Consider the following 15,865-nt stretch of genomic DNA (forward strand, 5'->3'; position numbering starts at 1 on the left):
AGTTCTCAAGAAAATTATATATACAGGTAGATTCATGGTAGATAATAGAACAATTAGTATGTAGCAACCTCAACTACTGTCTCATCGGATTTGAAATAACAGAAGGGACATAGTTAATTTAACTTTATAATTTTATACTGTATTAGTTTTGACATAACTAGCGATGTTTCGATCTTGGTACGAATCGCACGCAATCACAGTAATGTCCATATATGGGCTATAGGCTTAACAAAAACAATGTAATCCACTAATTCTATTTAAAATACAGTCTATTGTTCCGGATGCCCTAATTCAGTAAAATCGTATTGTACAGTACACATTACTACACGCTTTTTTCGTTGAAATTTCATAAATATGAGTATTCTAATAAACAATATGAATAAATTATACTGCAAACAATGACAAATGAATTTTTTAATCTTAAAGAGAGGACATTCTATTTGCAATTAACATATAATTACATTACTATCTGGTTTGCCATACAATAAACATAATACTGCATTGCGGTGGGTTCGTCGTAGCACATATTACTGTATTATTGTTCATCTATTTTATTTGGAGAAATAGCAAACACATAATTGTCCGAATATAATACTGACAATGATTGAAAAAACAGACACACGTCACGCACACAAAATAAAATTGCATAAAAAAAGTCTTAATGGTCTTTTACACGTGCATTGGTTCTGGCGCGCGCCGGCGTGGCATATAAATCACGTCTCAATATTCCGTTTACACGAGTAAAAAGATCATTCTACGCATGCTCCACTGTTTCTGAGTGTGCGCAGATTATCTTTTTACTCGATAGGCGCGTAGAGACACGTGTCACGTTTTGACAACGAAAAATCGCTAACCTGAACTGGAGCCCGATCGGAACAGGCGTAAAAGACCCGTTGTACAATAGTACATTATCTATAAATACAAATTATTTTTTGGTAAAATATCATTAATTTTTTTCCTGGAGAATAGCACCTATGTTTAAAATCTATTCTAATGTTTAATACTTTCATTTAATTTGTTTTAATTTCATTTTTCAGTATTTATACAAATTTACATAATCAAGGTAAAAAATTAGATTCACATGTTGACATATATAGTGCATGCTTTTTAACCTGCACTTCGTTAAAAAAAATACTAGTTACAGAGTACTGTATTACTAATAACAATTTATCACGGAAACAAAACAGAAACTACAAAAAACCACAAATCATAAACACATCATAATTACAATATCTACAGCCTCATCAATACAAAACAGTTTTAAAAACAATTTAAAAATACATTATAAAACGACAGTACTGACATTACTAGTACTTTTGATATATGTACAACCAGTCTGTAAAATGCAACCATTATAGAATGCATCCAGTGTGCAATGAAAACATTATGCAATGCAATTGTTATTGAATGTAATAATTATGTGATGCAACACATTCTGTAATATAACAATTATATAATTTAACCATTTTTGTAATGAAAACATTACAGAATATAACTATTCAGGTTTGCAACTACTATACAATGCAACCATTATGGAATGCAACCATTCAGGTTATCAACTACTATACAATGCAACCATTATGGAATTCAACCATTCAGGTTTGCAACCACTACGAAATGCAACCACTATGGAATGCAACCATTATGGAATGCAAGAATTCAGGTTTATCAACCCCTATGGAATGCAAGAATTCAGGTTTATCAACCCCTATGGAATGCAACCATTCAGGTTTGCAACCACTATAAAACGCAACCATTATGGAATGCAAGAATTCAGGTTTGCAACCACTATAGAATGCAACCCCTATGGAATGCAACCATTCAGGTTTGCAACCACTATGGAATGCAACCAAGATAGAATGCAAGAATTAAGGTTTATCAACCCCTATGGAATGCAACCATTCAGGTTTGCTACCACTATGGAATACAACCATTATAGAATGCAAGAATTCAGGTTTGCAACCACTATGGAATACAACCATTATAGAATGCAAGAATTCAGGTTTGCAACCACTATGGAATACAACCATTATAGAATGCAACCATTCAGGTTTGCAACCACTATGGAATACAACCATTATAGAATGCAAGAATTCAGGTTTGCAACCACAATAGAATGCAACCATCATAGTACACAACCATTCAGTTTGCAACCATTTTGCAATGCAACCTTCAGGGTTGCCACCAGTATAGAATGTAACCTTCAGGTTTGCAACCACTATAGAATGCAACCATTATAGAACACAACCAATCAGTTTGCAACCATTTTGCAATGCAACCTTCAGGTTTGCAACCACTATAGAATGCAACCATTATAGAACGCAATCAAAATACTGCAGTTACAGTAAAATGTCCCAATGTTATAAATTTGTCTTTGAGATTTAAAAGGTCTTCAAAACTTCAAAGTGGATTCAACTCAAGAATGAACGTCCCAGATGGTTTGCAGTGTTGTAAGTACTGTTCCCATTGAGGACAGTGGACACATGGAGGAAAAAGGTAAGATATTCTCAGATCAACTTGGGCTGACACTCTATAACATAAATAAATAATGTATTATCATATGATATACTACTATTATTATCATCATATGTTATACTACATATATAATAGTAAAATTGCTTTTGCTGAAAGTACAAAAATAATGTTTTATATAATATCAAAATGATGAGTACTTTATTTCCAGCATATGGAAAAAATATAATAATTAATTAATAAATTTATCTTCAGCAGACATCACAGGCTCAATAACTAGAAGTCAGGGAAGTTAGAATTAGCTTTTTTTGAGCCCTATAATTTGTCACCTCACTCCAAGCATTAATATAACCAATACACATCAAAGTTATCAAAGTTTAAACAGACCTTTCTGGATGGAAAATATGGAGGTAGAGTCGTCTGCTCTAGACTTTGAACCATTTGTCTGGATTCTGTTAGAAGGCGATGAAGTTTACTTGTTGGTGATCCGTTCATCTATAAATAAAGCAAAAGAAGAAAATAGAGAAATCCCTCATTTCAAGAGGGAGGGATGGGAAGATGTTCAGAAGGACACTGCGTTGAATACAAAAAATAACTTTGGGAGAAGGTGGGGGTTACTATGGCGCTTCAAACACTATGTGCTCTTTAAATGCAAGAAATTATTATTAGAAAATCATCATTGTTAATGATTCGATGGAAACTATTTTAATGTGCTTATTATTATTTCTATAATCACTCAATGAAAGCAATTAAACTTCACTTTCACCAAAGCAATAAACTACTTAAAAGGTTTTTGATCATTATCCGCCGCCATCTTGGATCCAACATAGTGGGCAAAATGGCATCTAAATTCACAATTTTCCCTACTTTTACGTTTTTTTTTTCAAATTTTCCTATTGCACGCATGCATACACATGGGGTATCAAAATGACTGCAATGGAAGGTTATAAACTGCAGTTATATCACCTCTGGGTTTGTGTTATCAAAGTGATCAGAATTTGTACTGTGAAGGTTTTAAATTACATTTGAAACCGTCCTGGAGACGAGGAGGAGATCGGGGTACCCACCATGGGGCAAGCATCTTTTCTAGTACTGTATGTAATCAATTTCAAAAGTAACATAGCATACATGCAGTAGTTTTTAGTTGGAAGTTTTTGATTTGCTATGAACGACAATAAATGACCAACCTAGGTCAGGTCAATTGATGTGTCGTTAGTCATCGTCTGGACCTAGAAACCATCAAACCTGTGTTGAGGTGAGGAGCAAAGGCACATGTACCAATAACTCTGCATGGGCACAATGACCTAACATAATGTAGTTTAGAAAGCTCCCATTACCTCAGACTGGACAGAGAGTAGATCATCTGTATCGCCACTACTATTTGCCTTTTCTGGAGTGTTTTGAAGGCTGCTACTAATACTAGGACTAGCATGTTCACTGTTTGAAATCCTACTGGATGAATGTTTAGATGGTGAGGTAGATGGTGATACATCATCTTTCAACCTGAAAATATATATTCAAATATTACTCGAATTTCTTTTCCAATTCTACATATTCCATAGCTTTAAAGCACGGAGATATTTACTTTTCTTGCTAGCAACAACAAGAAGTTCACCTGCCCACGAAATTGAGATTATGTAGTGATTGTGTATCCTTGCTATATGATTGGTTGATTTCATATGTGCCATGCATTTTAATGATTGAAGGTACTATTGCATACGCAGCTTTTTGTAAAAAAATTGATACGTTATTTAATGCAATAGGCATGAATATTGTGACACGAAACCCGTTTCTAGAACTGCTACTGCGGCCAAAAATCAATGTTTGTTATAAAACAAATAGGGAGGTTTCGATTTACAGAGACCTAACTAGGTCAGGTCAATCGATGTGTGTGGTCGGTCTTTGCAAATCAAAAGCTCACTATTAATGAATGTCTTGTATTTTTGTTGAATGGCTAGAACATTTTCATTCATTTAAAACCTGTTCTATTGAACTTAACAGTCAACTCATAAAATATTCTCACCATAAAACTCATAAACATTCATTACTTGTATAATAAACCACTAGTATTTTTCAATTACAACAATTCTACAAAAACATCTTTTAACATTTTTCATTATATTTAGCTTACAAAGATATGGTTAACTTACGGTGATATTTTAAAAGAGTTACTTTGCTGCTTCAGTAATTCTTGTTTACTGTCCAGATTTAGCTGTAAGAGGGCGACATCTCGTTGTTGTCTTTCATATATTTGTCGTAAATTAGTAAGCTCAGAATCAGTGCGTTCTTGCTTGGATCGTTGCAATTCCAAAAGCTGGTCTTTGCGTTTATCTCGTTCAACTAAAATGGAAATGAGAAATTATTTATTTTCCACACACAAAATTTAATGAACTACAAGCCTGTTTTCCAATAGGTGAATATTTTGCGGGATTTTCTTTTTATGTCACAAAAAGTAGTCAACGTTTGGCTAAAACAAACAGGTTTTAATTAATACACACATTTTATAAACTTAAAATATAAGAATATGAACGGCGCGGTAATGGTGGTAGGAAGGCAGAAAGGAAAAAGTTAAATTTTTCTGAAATGTTTTACCCCAGAGAGTGAAAAAATGTTTTCTTTAGTCAGAAAGTGAATCTTAGTTTAAATGTAGTTTAATTTTTGGTTGAATTAAAAATGTATGCAAACAAGAAAAATTACTTTTTCAATCATGTGGAAAAAATGGCAAAAGGTTTCCTACTTTTTAGGAGTTTTATCAGATAATCTATATTGTTTTGTAACATGAGCACAGTGCTGATTTTGCCATTTCCCCTGTTATTCCTTTTTAAAAAATAAAAATCCAAAGGCAAAACACTGAAAATGACAAATAAGCAAAAAGCTAAATAAAAAAAAAATTTTTATAAAATGTATTTTGTTTAAAAAAAAAAATTTTCCTCCTCTTTTATTGCTCATTCTGATAACCTCACCAAAATGCAGATTCTAAAATTTGTAATAAATTAAAACAATATACCTGTAAGAGCCATGTCTCGTTTCATTGCATCATATTCCTCTTTCATTTGATTCATTTCTGTATTTTGTTCTTCATTTATTTTCATCTGCTCTTGCAATTTATCTAGGATAAATTAAATTTAAATATTTGTTTGGAATATGACGCAAGCAAGTTTGAACAAGGGCATTATAGCTTATAAAGCTCTGTCTATACTATAAAACTTTATGTGCCAAGAAAAAATGTGATGTACCCTGATGGACATAATGATGTCATATCACTACCATATTTGGGCATATCACTACCATATTTGGGCATATCACAATTGATTAAGAAACTCAATATATATTTGTGAAACTGCATTCTCATTGTGTTTTTATAGTTAGCATCATGTTGTAGTTAGCGAAAGTTGTAGAAAAACTTCCAAAGTTTTGGAAAATGTTTGCTTAGTTTTAGGAGAGTTTATGGTTGAATAGTTTTTCTTTTGTTAACTTTGCAAGAGATTTAGGTTGCCAGTTTTGGGATAGTTTTATTTCTGGGACAGGTTTGAGAATTGTTTTTTTTTTAGAGAGAGAGGTGATAAGGTAAAACAAAGTATCTAACTCATTATTAATGCAATTACCTTGGAGTTTTTCTCTTTCAGCATCAGATTCAATCAATTTTTCTTTCCAAAGTTCAAGTCCTTGTTTGGCATCTTCTTCTGACTTTCGCAGTTGCTAAAAAATAAATGGAAAAAATACTTAACACTACTTTGATAAATAAACATTATTAAACAATCGTTAAATTATTATTACATATTAATTCTTTCCTAGATACATTACTGTTTGATTTTTATTTTTAAGTCGGATTTCATCTAAATCTATGTCTTTTAAGGTCCAGACACACACCTTCTTTAATGATTTATATCGTATAAGTCAAAGTCGCAAATCATGCAGCAACGACATGCCAAAAAAGCTGACGAAACGTATGCAATTAGATAAAAACGATATGGGTGATAATGTCGGATCTTTTCTGAAGCCCTGTAACGCGCGTTTAGCGTTGAGCGTTGAGCGGTGTTTTGTGGGTACCAGGCAAATCAAAACTCCTTGAAACGACAACAAGCTGCATCCTTACCACCAACAGTCACTTGACTTCCAGTGATCTATTTTCAGTCATCTATGTAAATCAGTCTCTGAATCAGTTTATCAATGTATCATACATGCAACATCATTGTCAGTAACGACGGACAACACATATATTATATACCTGAGTGTATCCTTGCCGTATAATATTCATTGAATAAAACAAATCTTACAACTCAAAATATTTTCCCCATTGGCAACTTATAAAAATGATTAGTATAATGTTAACCTACCTTGTATGCTGCATCTAATTTCTTCAGTTTGCCTGTTAGATCATTCAAATGAGTGGAGACTTCAATAAGATCTTTGTCCTAGATTGATAACATAGATCATAATAAAACACAAAATACCAATGCCTCTATCTCAGTAAAACTATTGTGGACGTCGTTATGAGGAGTAGCTTGAGATGGATGGGAAATGTTCTCAGAAAAGATGAATCAGAAAGAGAGCATGACATCTGGAAGCAGATGGTAGAAGAGCAAGAGAATATGGCGAAAGATGACATGGAAGGTCGACAAAGCATGAAGATCGGTTTAGAGGAACATGATGGAGGAAGCGGTATAGAAGCATGGACTAAGTGACAGTCAGTGCACCCTTGGGGAGTGAAAACAATGACTTTTAATAAAATATGAATACGTTATTCAAAATCATATACGCCATTCAGTTAAGCTAAATTTTACATATGTTGCAGTATATAAATTAAAATGTTAGTGTTTCATTCAACTAAATAGGTGTTACGAATTAAAAGATATTTACTATATAATTTCAATATAAAATTTAATGACAAAAAGAGAGATCGACGTTTCGGTACCATCATTGTATTCACTTGATCTTGAAAATGGTTCTACGATGGTACCCAAACGTCGATCTCTCTTTTTGTCATTAAATTTTATACTGAAATTAAATAGGTGTTTCTAAAATTAAGAGGTGGGTTGGGCAGGAGCTGAATTCACCATTAACACATAATTCTGGTAAAACCAGGCTTAAAGATTTCTTAATGTTATTTGGCTTCGTATCTATTAATTGTTTACTGATAATCTGTATTAGGAGGTGAAGGATGCTGGCTATAAATGGACAGAGGTGGAAGGAATTGCCCAGAAGCGTGTGAGATGGAGACGTGTAGTTGATGGCCTATGCACTGCTAGGTGTAACAAGGCTTAAGTAAGTAATCTGTATTAACAAGTTTTTAAAAAATGAAGCGTGTACACTAGAAATTTACAGTACTGTACCACTTAAGGGAAATTCTAAAATATTTATTGACTGGAGTGAAACATTTTAGTATAGTATAGTACCTGCTTGTACAAAATACCTGTCATTTCAGCATATCGCAATGCTTATGTAATAGTTTGCAAGTTCAGTTTAGAGAGCTTATTTAGCAATGACATATTTTCAACAGGAATGCTTATTACAGTACAAATACTGTAAAGGGTATCACATACTTTGAGTTTTATTATTGTTGTTAGTTCCTCTTCTTTGGCTTCAAGTTGTCCAATCCTTGCAGAAAAATCTTGGACTGCTTCATACAAATCATTGTTTTTATCCTGATTATAGAAAATTGTATCAAAATATTAATTCTTATTATTAATTTTAAGGAATGTACTGTATGTAACATTATAATCTCAGCATGAGTCAGGCTTGTGACTAGTTGATGTTACTTTTATACATGTAAATTTAGAGTTGCTGTTGTCTTGTTATTTCCTAATGATAAACATACCCCACCCCTTCCTCGCCAACCCGGCCTAAACTGGAACGAAACGCACCAGTCAAATAGATCTAATTTTACGTTTTACAATGTTGGGACCTCAGATTTGTAATTCTAGGCATGAAACCAGAACTTTGTTTTTGAGTTTTCAAGAAATTGGGGAAAAAACGTAATATTTTAGGTGTGTGACGCAAGTGCTTTGGCAAAAATGGGTGAAACTCATACCAAGTCCATGAGATTTGATGTGCATGTATTTTCACATATTGTCATATATTCAATTTAATCTTTACCTCTAAATCTTGTACAGTCATAGATGTACTACTAGCCTTCTCGGACATCTGCTCCAGCTGTTTCTGAGTTGTTTCCAGAGCACATGTCTTGGAGTGGTCTTGAGTTTCCAGCACTTTAAGTCGAGTTGTTAAGCCCTTGAGATGTTCATTTTTATCCCGTAATTCTCCTAAATGAAAAAGTATAGTAGAAGAAACTTACTACTTTGTTGACAATTGCAAACCTTAAAGGTGCTCCAAAAAAATGGAAATAGCAAAATTATTAATGTTCAGACCTCCCAACTTGCAAAATTAAATATCTGGAGGGTTTATTAAACTATAGAGGGTGCTATATTGCTACATCCACCATAGAGTGTGCTATGAAAAACCTAAACATATTGGCATCTATAATGCGGGCCAAAGGCGAAAAAAGGGGTTGGCAACTCATTAATTCAAATTAAACAACGCATAAATGGATTAAAAAACATTATACGGACCGATATTAGTATATATTAGTATATATTCTCAATATCTGGAGTAATAGAAATTATAATTGAATATATATCGGAAGATTTTTTGGGTTTATCCAAAATATCAGGAGAGCAGGAGATGACTCAAAATATCTACAGACTCCCGCCATTATTAGGAGAGTTGGGAGGTCTGTATGTCAGAAAGGTGATCAGTTATTTCTTTTATAATAAATAGTATGTATGTGACAGACATAGAAGCGAAAAGCATATTCCTAAAAGCCAAACCTGACAACAATTTTATAATATCTGCTGCATGCATTAGAAGTAAAAGAAAATCAAAAGATGTGTAACGTTAAATTTGAAGCGTTTTGTACCTTCAAACCTATTGCATTTCTGCTCCAAAGCCAGTACTTTCTGTCTGTCATGTTCCCAAGCCTTTAATTGTTTTTGATGAGAAGCAACCATTTCGTTTAGCTCTCGGTCACGGTCTTGCAACTCGCTTATCATCAGCTGCAACTCCTTCCTCTGTTTTTGAACAGTGCTCATTTCAATGTCCGAGACATAATTCTATTTAAAAAAGGTATTTATTGTATTGAGCATTTTTTTTTCTCTGTTTTGTGGCGCAAACACCACTTTTATTCACATTCATATTATCTCAAGTCATTACATAAAATCATGTTAATTTCTTTTTGCTTTGTTACAGTGTACCTTGTGTTTCTTTTTTTACTATTATTTTACATACAGTAGCACAGCCAGCCTTACACAGTTTATCAATAAAATAACATAAAATTCACTTGTTCCGGGAAAGATTGCTTATTAGACACACGCTCGACTGCTGTTTCGAGCACCGAACAGCTAGAAACCTTGGTAAACAAGCTTTTCGTAGGTACATTGTAAACTTGCGTGATACATCCTCCATATGTATACTTGCGTGATAAATCTTCCACGCATTTAAATCACCTACGAAGTTGTTAATTTACGTGTAAATCTGTTATTCTACGATAAATTACACCAACTAATCAAATTGTTCAACAGTTATACCTTGTGTACGTATGATGACCACCATCTAATGTGTCCATTAATTACAGACCAGTACAATAATATTGAATAATTTATTTCCTCTTACAGAAAACTGTCTACACCTAGATATTTTGGAGAAAAATTCCCTATTTTTTTTGACAAGAAGCCCATTGATTAATTGGTTACCTCAAAATGTACTCGAAGACATTGCACTTAATTTTCCGGCACAATGGACGTATTGCTGTTTAAATAACTAGCAAACAGGATCAGGCCTAGAGATAGCTTGCACATTTCTTGTTCCTCAACAATAAAGAACTTTTTAACTATTTTAAAGCAGCATGTTCAGCCAATTTTGGGTGTTGAAATTCACTTCTAATGCCCTCCTTTTGAAAAAATGCTATTAGAACCAATACGGTAAATGGGTGAACCTGTGGTATCTGTAACTTACCTGTTTGGATGGTGATTTATAAACTCTTGATGATGAAGAAGTATGAATTCGAGATGAGCTAGTTCTACCAGCACCAGGACTTGATCCACTTCGTTTTAAAAGTGGAGAGGGAGGAAGATCAAATGGTGGATGTGTTGTGCTACCAAGAGAGCTAGAAGAATAGTCAATATTCACTTTAGCATTGGGTGTACTGTGGTATGGTTGTTGGACGCTCACATCTGTAAAATCAATAAATAAGAAAATGAATATATACTAAATGTACACCAACAGAACTGTAGAAAATATGTGTCACTTCTCCTACAGAAAATTTGAAAAGAATATAATCCCTTGCATCGAGGCCTAGGGCTATGTTAATATAATACTTTAAACATTTAAGCTGGATTGGTAAGCATTTAGAAAAGTCCAGGGAATACCAACTACCTTTATGCCTAGCCTTCGTAGACTATGAGAAAGCTTTAGATTCAATATAAACAAATGCAGTAATCCGAGGCATAGAACCTTAATACATCAAAATTATCAAAGAAATCTATACCGATGCCACAGCAATGATACAACTTCACCAAGACAGTGAAACCATTTTCATCAGAAGGGGAGTGCGTCAAGGTGACACCATATCACCCAAACTATTCGCAGCAGCTCTAGAGGAAATCTTAAAAATGTGGAATGGGAAAATAAAGTGTATAAACATAAATGGAAGCAAACTTAGTCACCTTCGCTTTGCTGACGATATCGTTGTCATTTTAAATACAGCTACTGAGATGGAGGAGATGTTGGCTGAGCTTGGCACAGAGAGTAGAAAAGTGGGTATGAAAATGAACATATCGAAAACAAAGTCATGTTTAATAGATACACCAACCAAAAGGAAATAAAGATATGAAGTGAAAAGCTGGAACAAGTTTCAAAATACATATACCTGGGTCAGGAAATACAGTACATCCTGATGGTGACCAAACACAAGATCAAAAGAAGAATGCAATCGGGTTGGGCATCTTTCAGTAACCATAAGAACATTTTAACAAATAAAAACATACCTAACTGCCTTAAGAGGAAGCTGTTCAATCAATGCATTCTGCCGGCTATGACATATGGAAGTGAAACATAGGCATGGAATAAGGAAAAGAAAGTGGGGTAGACCTCATTCAAGATGGAGGGATGTGCTCATTAGACAGACCGGTACCACAGCATGGCCAAGATTTGCAAAAGATAGGAACAAAACTGGCATCAATTGGGAGAGGCCTATGTCCAGCAGTGGGACGATATGGGCCGAAGAAAGAAAAGAGGCCCTTATTTACACACGGAACTCAACTCTACTGAAAGGAACTAGTTGCGCGAGAGTGCTTATGTGGACATTTTGAGCAACTGAACAGAAATAAACGGAACCAGTGTGCGAGTGCTTATGTCGACACTAGAACTGATTATACCTAGTTGTGGTTACCAACGGCACACAATTCATAGTATTGGAACCAGTATATGTGAGCGCATTTACAGTAAAATTTCCCATTACCCATTTTTTTAGTTCCTTTCAATTCAGACATAGAACATGGGCAACTGAAAGCAACTAAGCTTATGTCGACAGTCAGTTGAGTTCAGTTGCTCGGATCGCTTATAATTTATATCGACACAGATGCGTTAAGTTCCATGTCGATATAAGAGGGCACCTTTACAATAAATTTAAAAAATCTACATTAAGTGTTATTGTTATACCTCTTCCATTTATCTGCTTCATTCCATTTCGCTGACCTCTTCCGTAGTAACTATGGTAATTGTTGCTCTCTGCTGAAGTGTTTCTTGATTCCATTCTTTTTAAATACTACCTGTAAGAAAAGAAAAAAATAGTAATGAATAAATCTTGCAATTAACATTAAATATAATGCCATCACTACAGTCTTTTTACAGTAACATTTTATATAAAAGCCTATCAGGCCCCATCGATCGTACAGTACATTAGTATGAATCGACATTTGCTATAAAATGCATTAATTGGCGTTTTCGATTGGGGACATTAAGGATGTTCACACTCATGGTTTTTCGGTTTGTTATATACAGTAATCATTCCAATGCCATGCGTTAAAACTTTCTGATCATCAGGTCTCAGCAGATAGAACTAAGTATACATTCTTGACAAACGCATGAACGTTTACATCAAAAAGTTATTTTTTTTGTGTTCATACAGTATAATGTTACTCTTCAAATATACTGATTCGTACTACTTCTAATAGTCAGGCTTAAAGAGGTATTCCGTGTGAAATTTGTAAATATCTTTAGTGGGTTAAAATAAACCAGAAAAACGTTGTTGCCCAATCTGTGGAGAGGTTGGGGGGGGGGGGGGGAGCCAAAATATTCAAATAGCTTATATCTTCGTAATGGCTGGTGTTACATGTTTCATTTTAGTGTCAAATAATTCACAACATACATATTTATATTCACTCTAACACAACATTTTGTCCAAAAATGGCTGCAACTACCATTTCTGGCATTTTGACATTTGATCTTGTCTTCTTATATCTCTGTAACTAATAATCTAGGAGAGAAAAATTGTAATGCAAATTGCTCAAGGCCTATATATTTATAATTGATCTAATGAACTTTTTTGAATGAGTGGCTGAGTGGTTAAGACAGTGGAACCGTAATTACGTAGCCATAACATCGACAGGAGTTCGAGGCTCACTCACTCCATGGTTCTGGTGGTAGAACGAGTCTTCTCGGGTAAGGACTATAAACCGTAGGTCCAGTGTACACATCTAGCTCATGTGCACTTTAAAGAACCTGTACATATTTCGAGACGAGTAGGGGTTACCCCGGTGCATAAGTACATTATAGGCACTGATCATAACTGGGCCCTCTGGGAAACCAGTCTTTGACTGAAGAGGTCTGCCAGTATAAATAAATATTTCAATTCAATTTTTGTCCAAAAGTGAACAGAAACATTTTTATTGACCTTTGACCTTCTTCAATCACTGATGCATCCCTGAATTAGCGTTATTAACTGCCCTCTCCTACTAGGGTTATTAACGGCACTGGCAAAGCGTAATCCAATTAGTAATAACAGATGCCTATTTCAGACACAAAAATATGTACGCCACTTACCGGTCATGCTAATCTTCGCCCAGAAATGCCTAGTACGGTTTTATGATATAAAATGATGCCAAGTACATGTTTATTAAGATGCTTTAAATTTAACATACATTTTGTGAATTTCTATTGTATTAGAGCAAGTATAAATATATACTTTACGAGTAATTTGAGACTAAAATTATAAATTTCTGACTAGTGGTGGCTGAGATATTGATATGGTCATTTTCTTGACCAATGGTCAAAAATAAAGTTTCACAGTCACTTTTGTCTATTATCTGGTGAATAGAAACATTATCTTCTGTGTATTTTGAGACCAACTACTGTATGACCATATCCGCCCAACAATTTCTGAGATATGAAAAGTGTGTTCTAAGCCAAAAATATTTGTGCTGGCTATATGTCAAAGGTCAAAATTAGAGGTTTATTGACAGTTTATGATTTTTATTACATATAGAACAAATATAAATATAAACCCTTTCTGGCTCCCCAACTAAATCAGTATTTTGATTTTTTATTTTAAAAAATGTATAAAACGTACAATAATTAAATATTACAATAATTATAAAATATAATATTATTAGCCTAGGCCTGTCATGTACTTGATGACATTTTATTTCATACCGGGAAAATATTTACATGACTTTCGCTTATAATCTTTATGCTACCGTAACATAAAACGCACCCTTCCTATTTATTGTATTATTTGGAGATTAATGACAATTTAACAAACACAAAAGGAAAAATTACTTAATTAATAAACAAAATAAAGTAAAATTTATCTATTAAAAAATTAAATTAACTTTATTATTTTTGACTTTGACTAATTAAAAAATAAATAAAAAATAACAGATTTCGAAAAAAAGTGGGTCATTTTGAAGTATCATAATAGTTATTAACTATCACCAAAAATTTGTTGAAAAAAAAATTATTTAACTGAAATACAGACGTTTTTTTGTTAAAAAAATAATTTTGACTTCCAGTCAAAGTTTTCGATCAAAACATATCCCATAATGAAACGTGCTTGTTTGGCTACTCTGTATGCATAATCATAAAACTTCCTCATGATCTGTGTGAAAATACCTTCTCAACCGCGACGAGTTGTAAACAATCCTAATTACCATATGCATAATGCGTACTCATGGTTTGAAATATTTGTTTACTTTCGCTTGCGACAATTTTCCAGACGAAATGTAATCAAATCAATTTACCTGTTAATTACGTAAACTGTTTTTGGCTCGAATTTTCGACTTAAAGTGAATAACTTTAATATTACTTTGATATGGCCAATTTAAATTTAGAATATTTTGACCTTCATTTTTTTATGTTTCAAGGGACAATACATCTTTAACTTTTAAGTACTACTTTACCGGGCTAGAGTATGCCTAGGCTAGGCCTATTATTTTTAGGTCTAGGCCTAATTCAATAGGACTCCATTCAATATAGCACCGGATTACGGCGGCCTATCGGCATAGAACCTATATAGCTAGCCTAACACCGTCTATCTATTCAGTATCCTCTAGCTAGTCTAAACAAGAGTAGGCCTAGGCCTAGGCCTAGGCTAGGCCTAAGATTGAAGGTTAGTTGGATGAACTGTTTTTTTTTATCTAGCCTAATATATTTTACGGATACTTTACATGGATGATCCCTTTATATTTGCAAAATTTAATATTCAATTAACAAAAATATACAATACACCTTTCTCAAGCATCATAATTTTTTTCAAATAAGGACGTATTCTGTTGACATGACACGCACGGTTGACTTCATGATTTTGAATAAAATAATAGAGGGCGCATCTCTGTACGCACCTAATTATTACAATGGCTCTGCACGTAAACAGAGCCATTTCTGTATATATATTCATCTAAAAAACTTTGTGATAAATACATAGAATAGTATGTAGTAATAAAATAAATATTTGTTATTTTAAGCGGGCGACGCTAGTCTTTCAAAATTATTATCAAGATTCCTATCAGATGATTATGCGTGATGCAGAGACACCAGAGTGATTAGAAACCTGTACCTATAGTATATACATCATCACCTATCGAAATAAATAGGTTTTAATTCATGTAGACCTACCGTACTAAATATTAACGAAATGTATAAATCTTGGTCATCTGCACTAGAAAGTTTAACACTATCGGTTTAAAGCATTTTGACTAATAATTTATAAAAATAATAATGTTTATTAATTTTTCCAAACTAAGTTTTAAAACAAATAAAAGGCAAAAAAAAGACATGCCATTATTTGCATATTTCAAATATTTGTAACTTAAAGTTAACCAGTTGACTATGTAGCAAATGC

The 15,865-nt window shown here is 33.6% G+C and overlaps 1 protein-coding gene across 3 annotated transcripts; it reads right to left on the minus strand.

Moving 5' to 3' along the window:
• Positions 1–2,175: 2,175 nt before the first annotated feature.
• On the minus strand, positions 2,176–15,290 carry LOC144835116 (uncharacterized). 3 transcript variants are annotated; one of them, XM_078690157.1, is made up of 13 exons: positions 15,253–15,290; positions 12,187–12,296; positions 10,483–10,700; positions 9,389–9,581; positions 8,569–8,735; positions 8,016–8,117; positions 6,810–6,887; positions 6,078–6,171; positions 5,480–5,581; positions 4,623–4,812; positions 3,810–3,975; positions 2,860–2,967; positions 2,176–2,530 (listed from the first exon to the last, which is right to left on the minus strand). In XM_078690157.1, the coding sequence occupies exons 2-13, from the start codon at positions 12,278–12,280 to the stop codon at positions 2,513–2,515; spliced, it is 1,530 nt and encodes a 509-aa protein (XP_078546283.1). In that variant the 5' UTR covers positions 12,281–12,296; positions 15,253–15,290; the 3' UTR covers positions 2,176–2,512. The 3 variants fall into 3 exon arrangements, with proteins under 3 accessions (XP_078546283.1, XP_078546286.1, XP_078546285.1); XM_078690160.1 differs by having other exon boundaries at positions 12,187–12,292; positions 15,253–15,257; XM_078690159.1 differs by lacking the exon at positions 15,253–15,290 and adding an exon at positions 12,654–12,712.
• Positions 15,291–15,865: the final 575 nt, after the last annotated feature.

This window comes from Antedon bifida, chromosome 2 (assembly GCF_963402885.1).
Source record: "Antedon bifida chromosome 2, ecAntBifi1.1, whole genome shotgun sequence".
In the NCBI taxonomy this organism is placed as follows: Eukaryota; Metazoa; Echinodermata; class Crinoidea; order Comatulida; family Antedonidae; genus Antedon; species Antedon bifida.

Excerpts from the sequence above, each read along its gene's own strand:
- LOC144835116 (XM_078690157.1), bottom strand. The coding sequence starts at position 12,280 with ATGGAATCAAGAAACACTTCAGCAGAGAGCAACAATTACCATAGTTAC. Across the intron at positions 9,582-10,482 it reads ATAAATCACCATCCAAACAG|AATTATGTCTCGGACATTGA; the intron begins GTAAGTTACAGA and ends TTTTTTAAATAG. Across the intron at positions 6,888-8,015 it reads CAACAATAATAAAACTCAAA|GACAAAGATCTTATTGAAGT; the intron begins GTATGTGATACC and ends TTATCAATCTAG.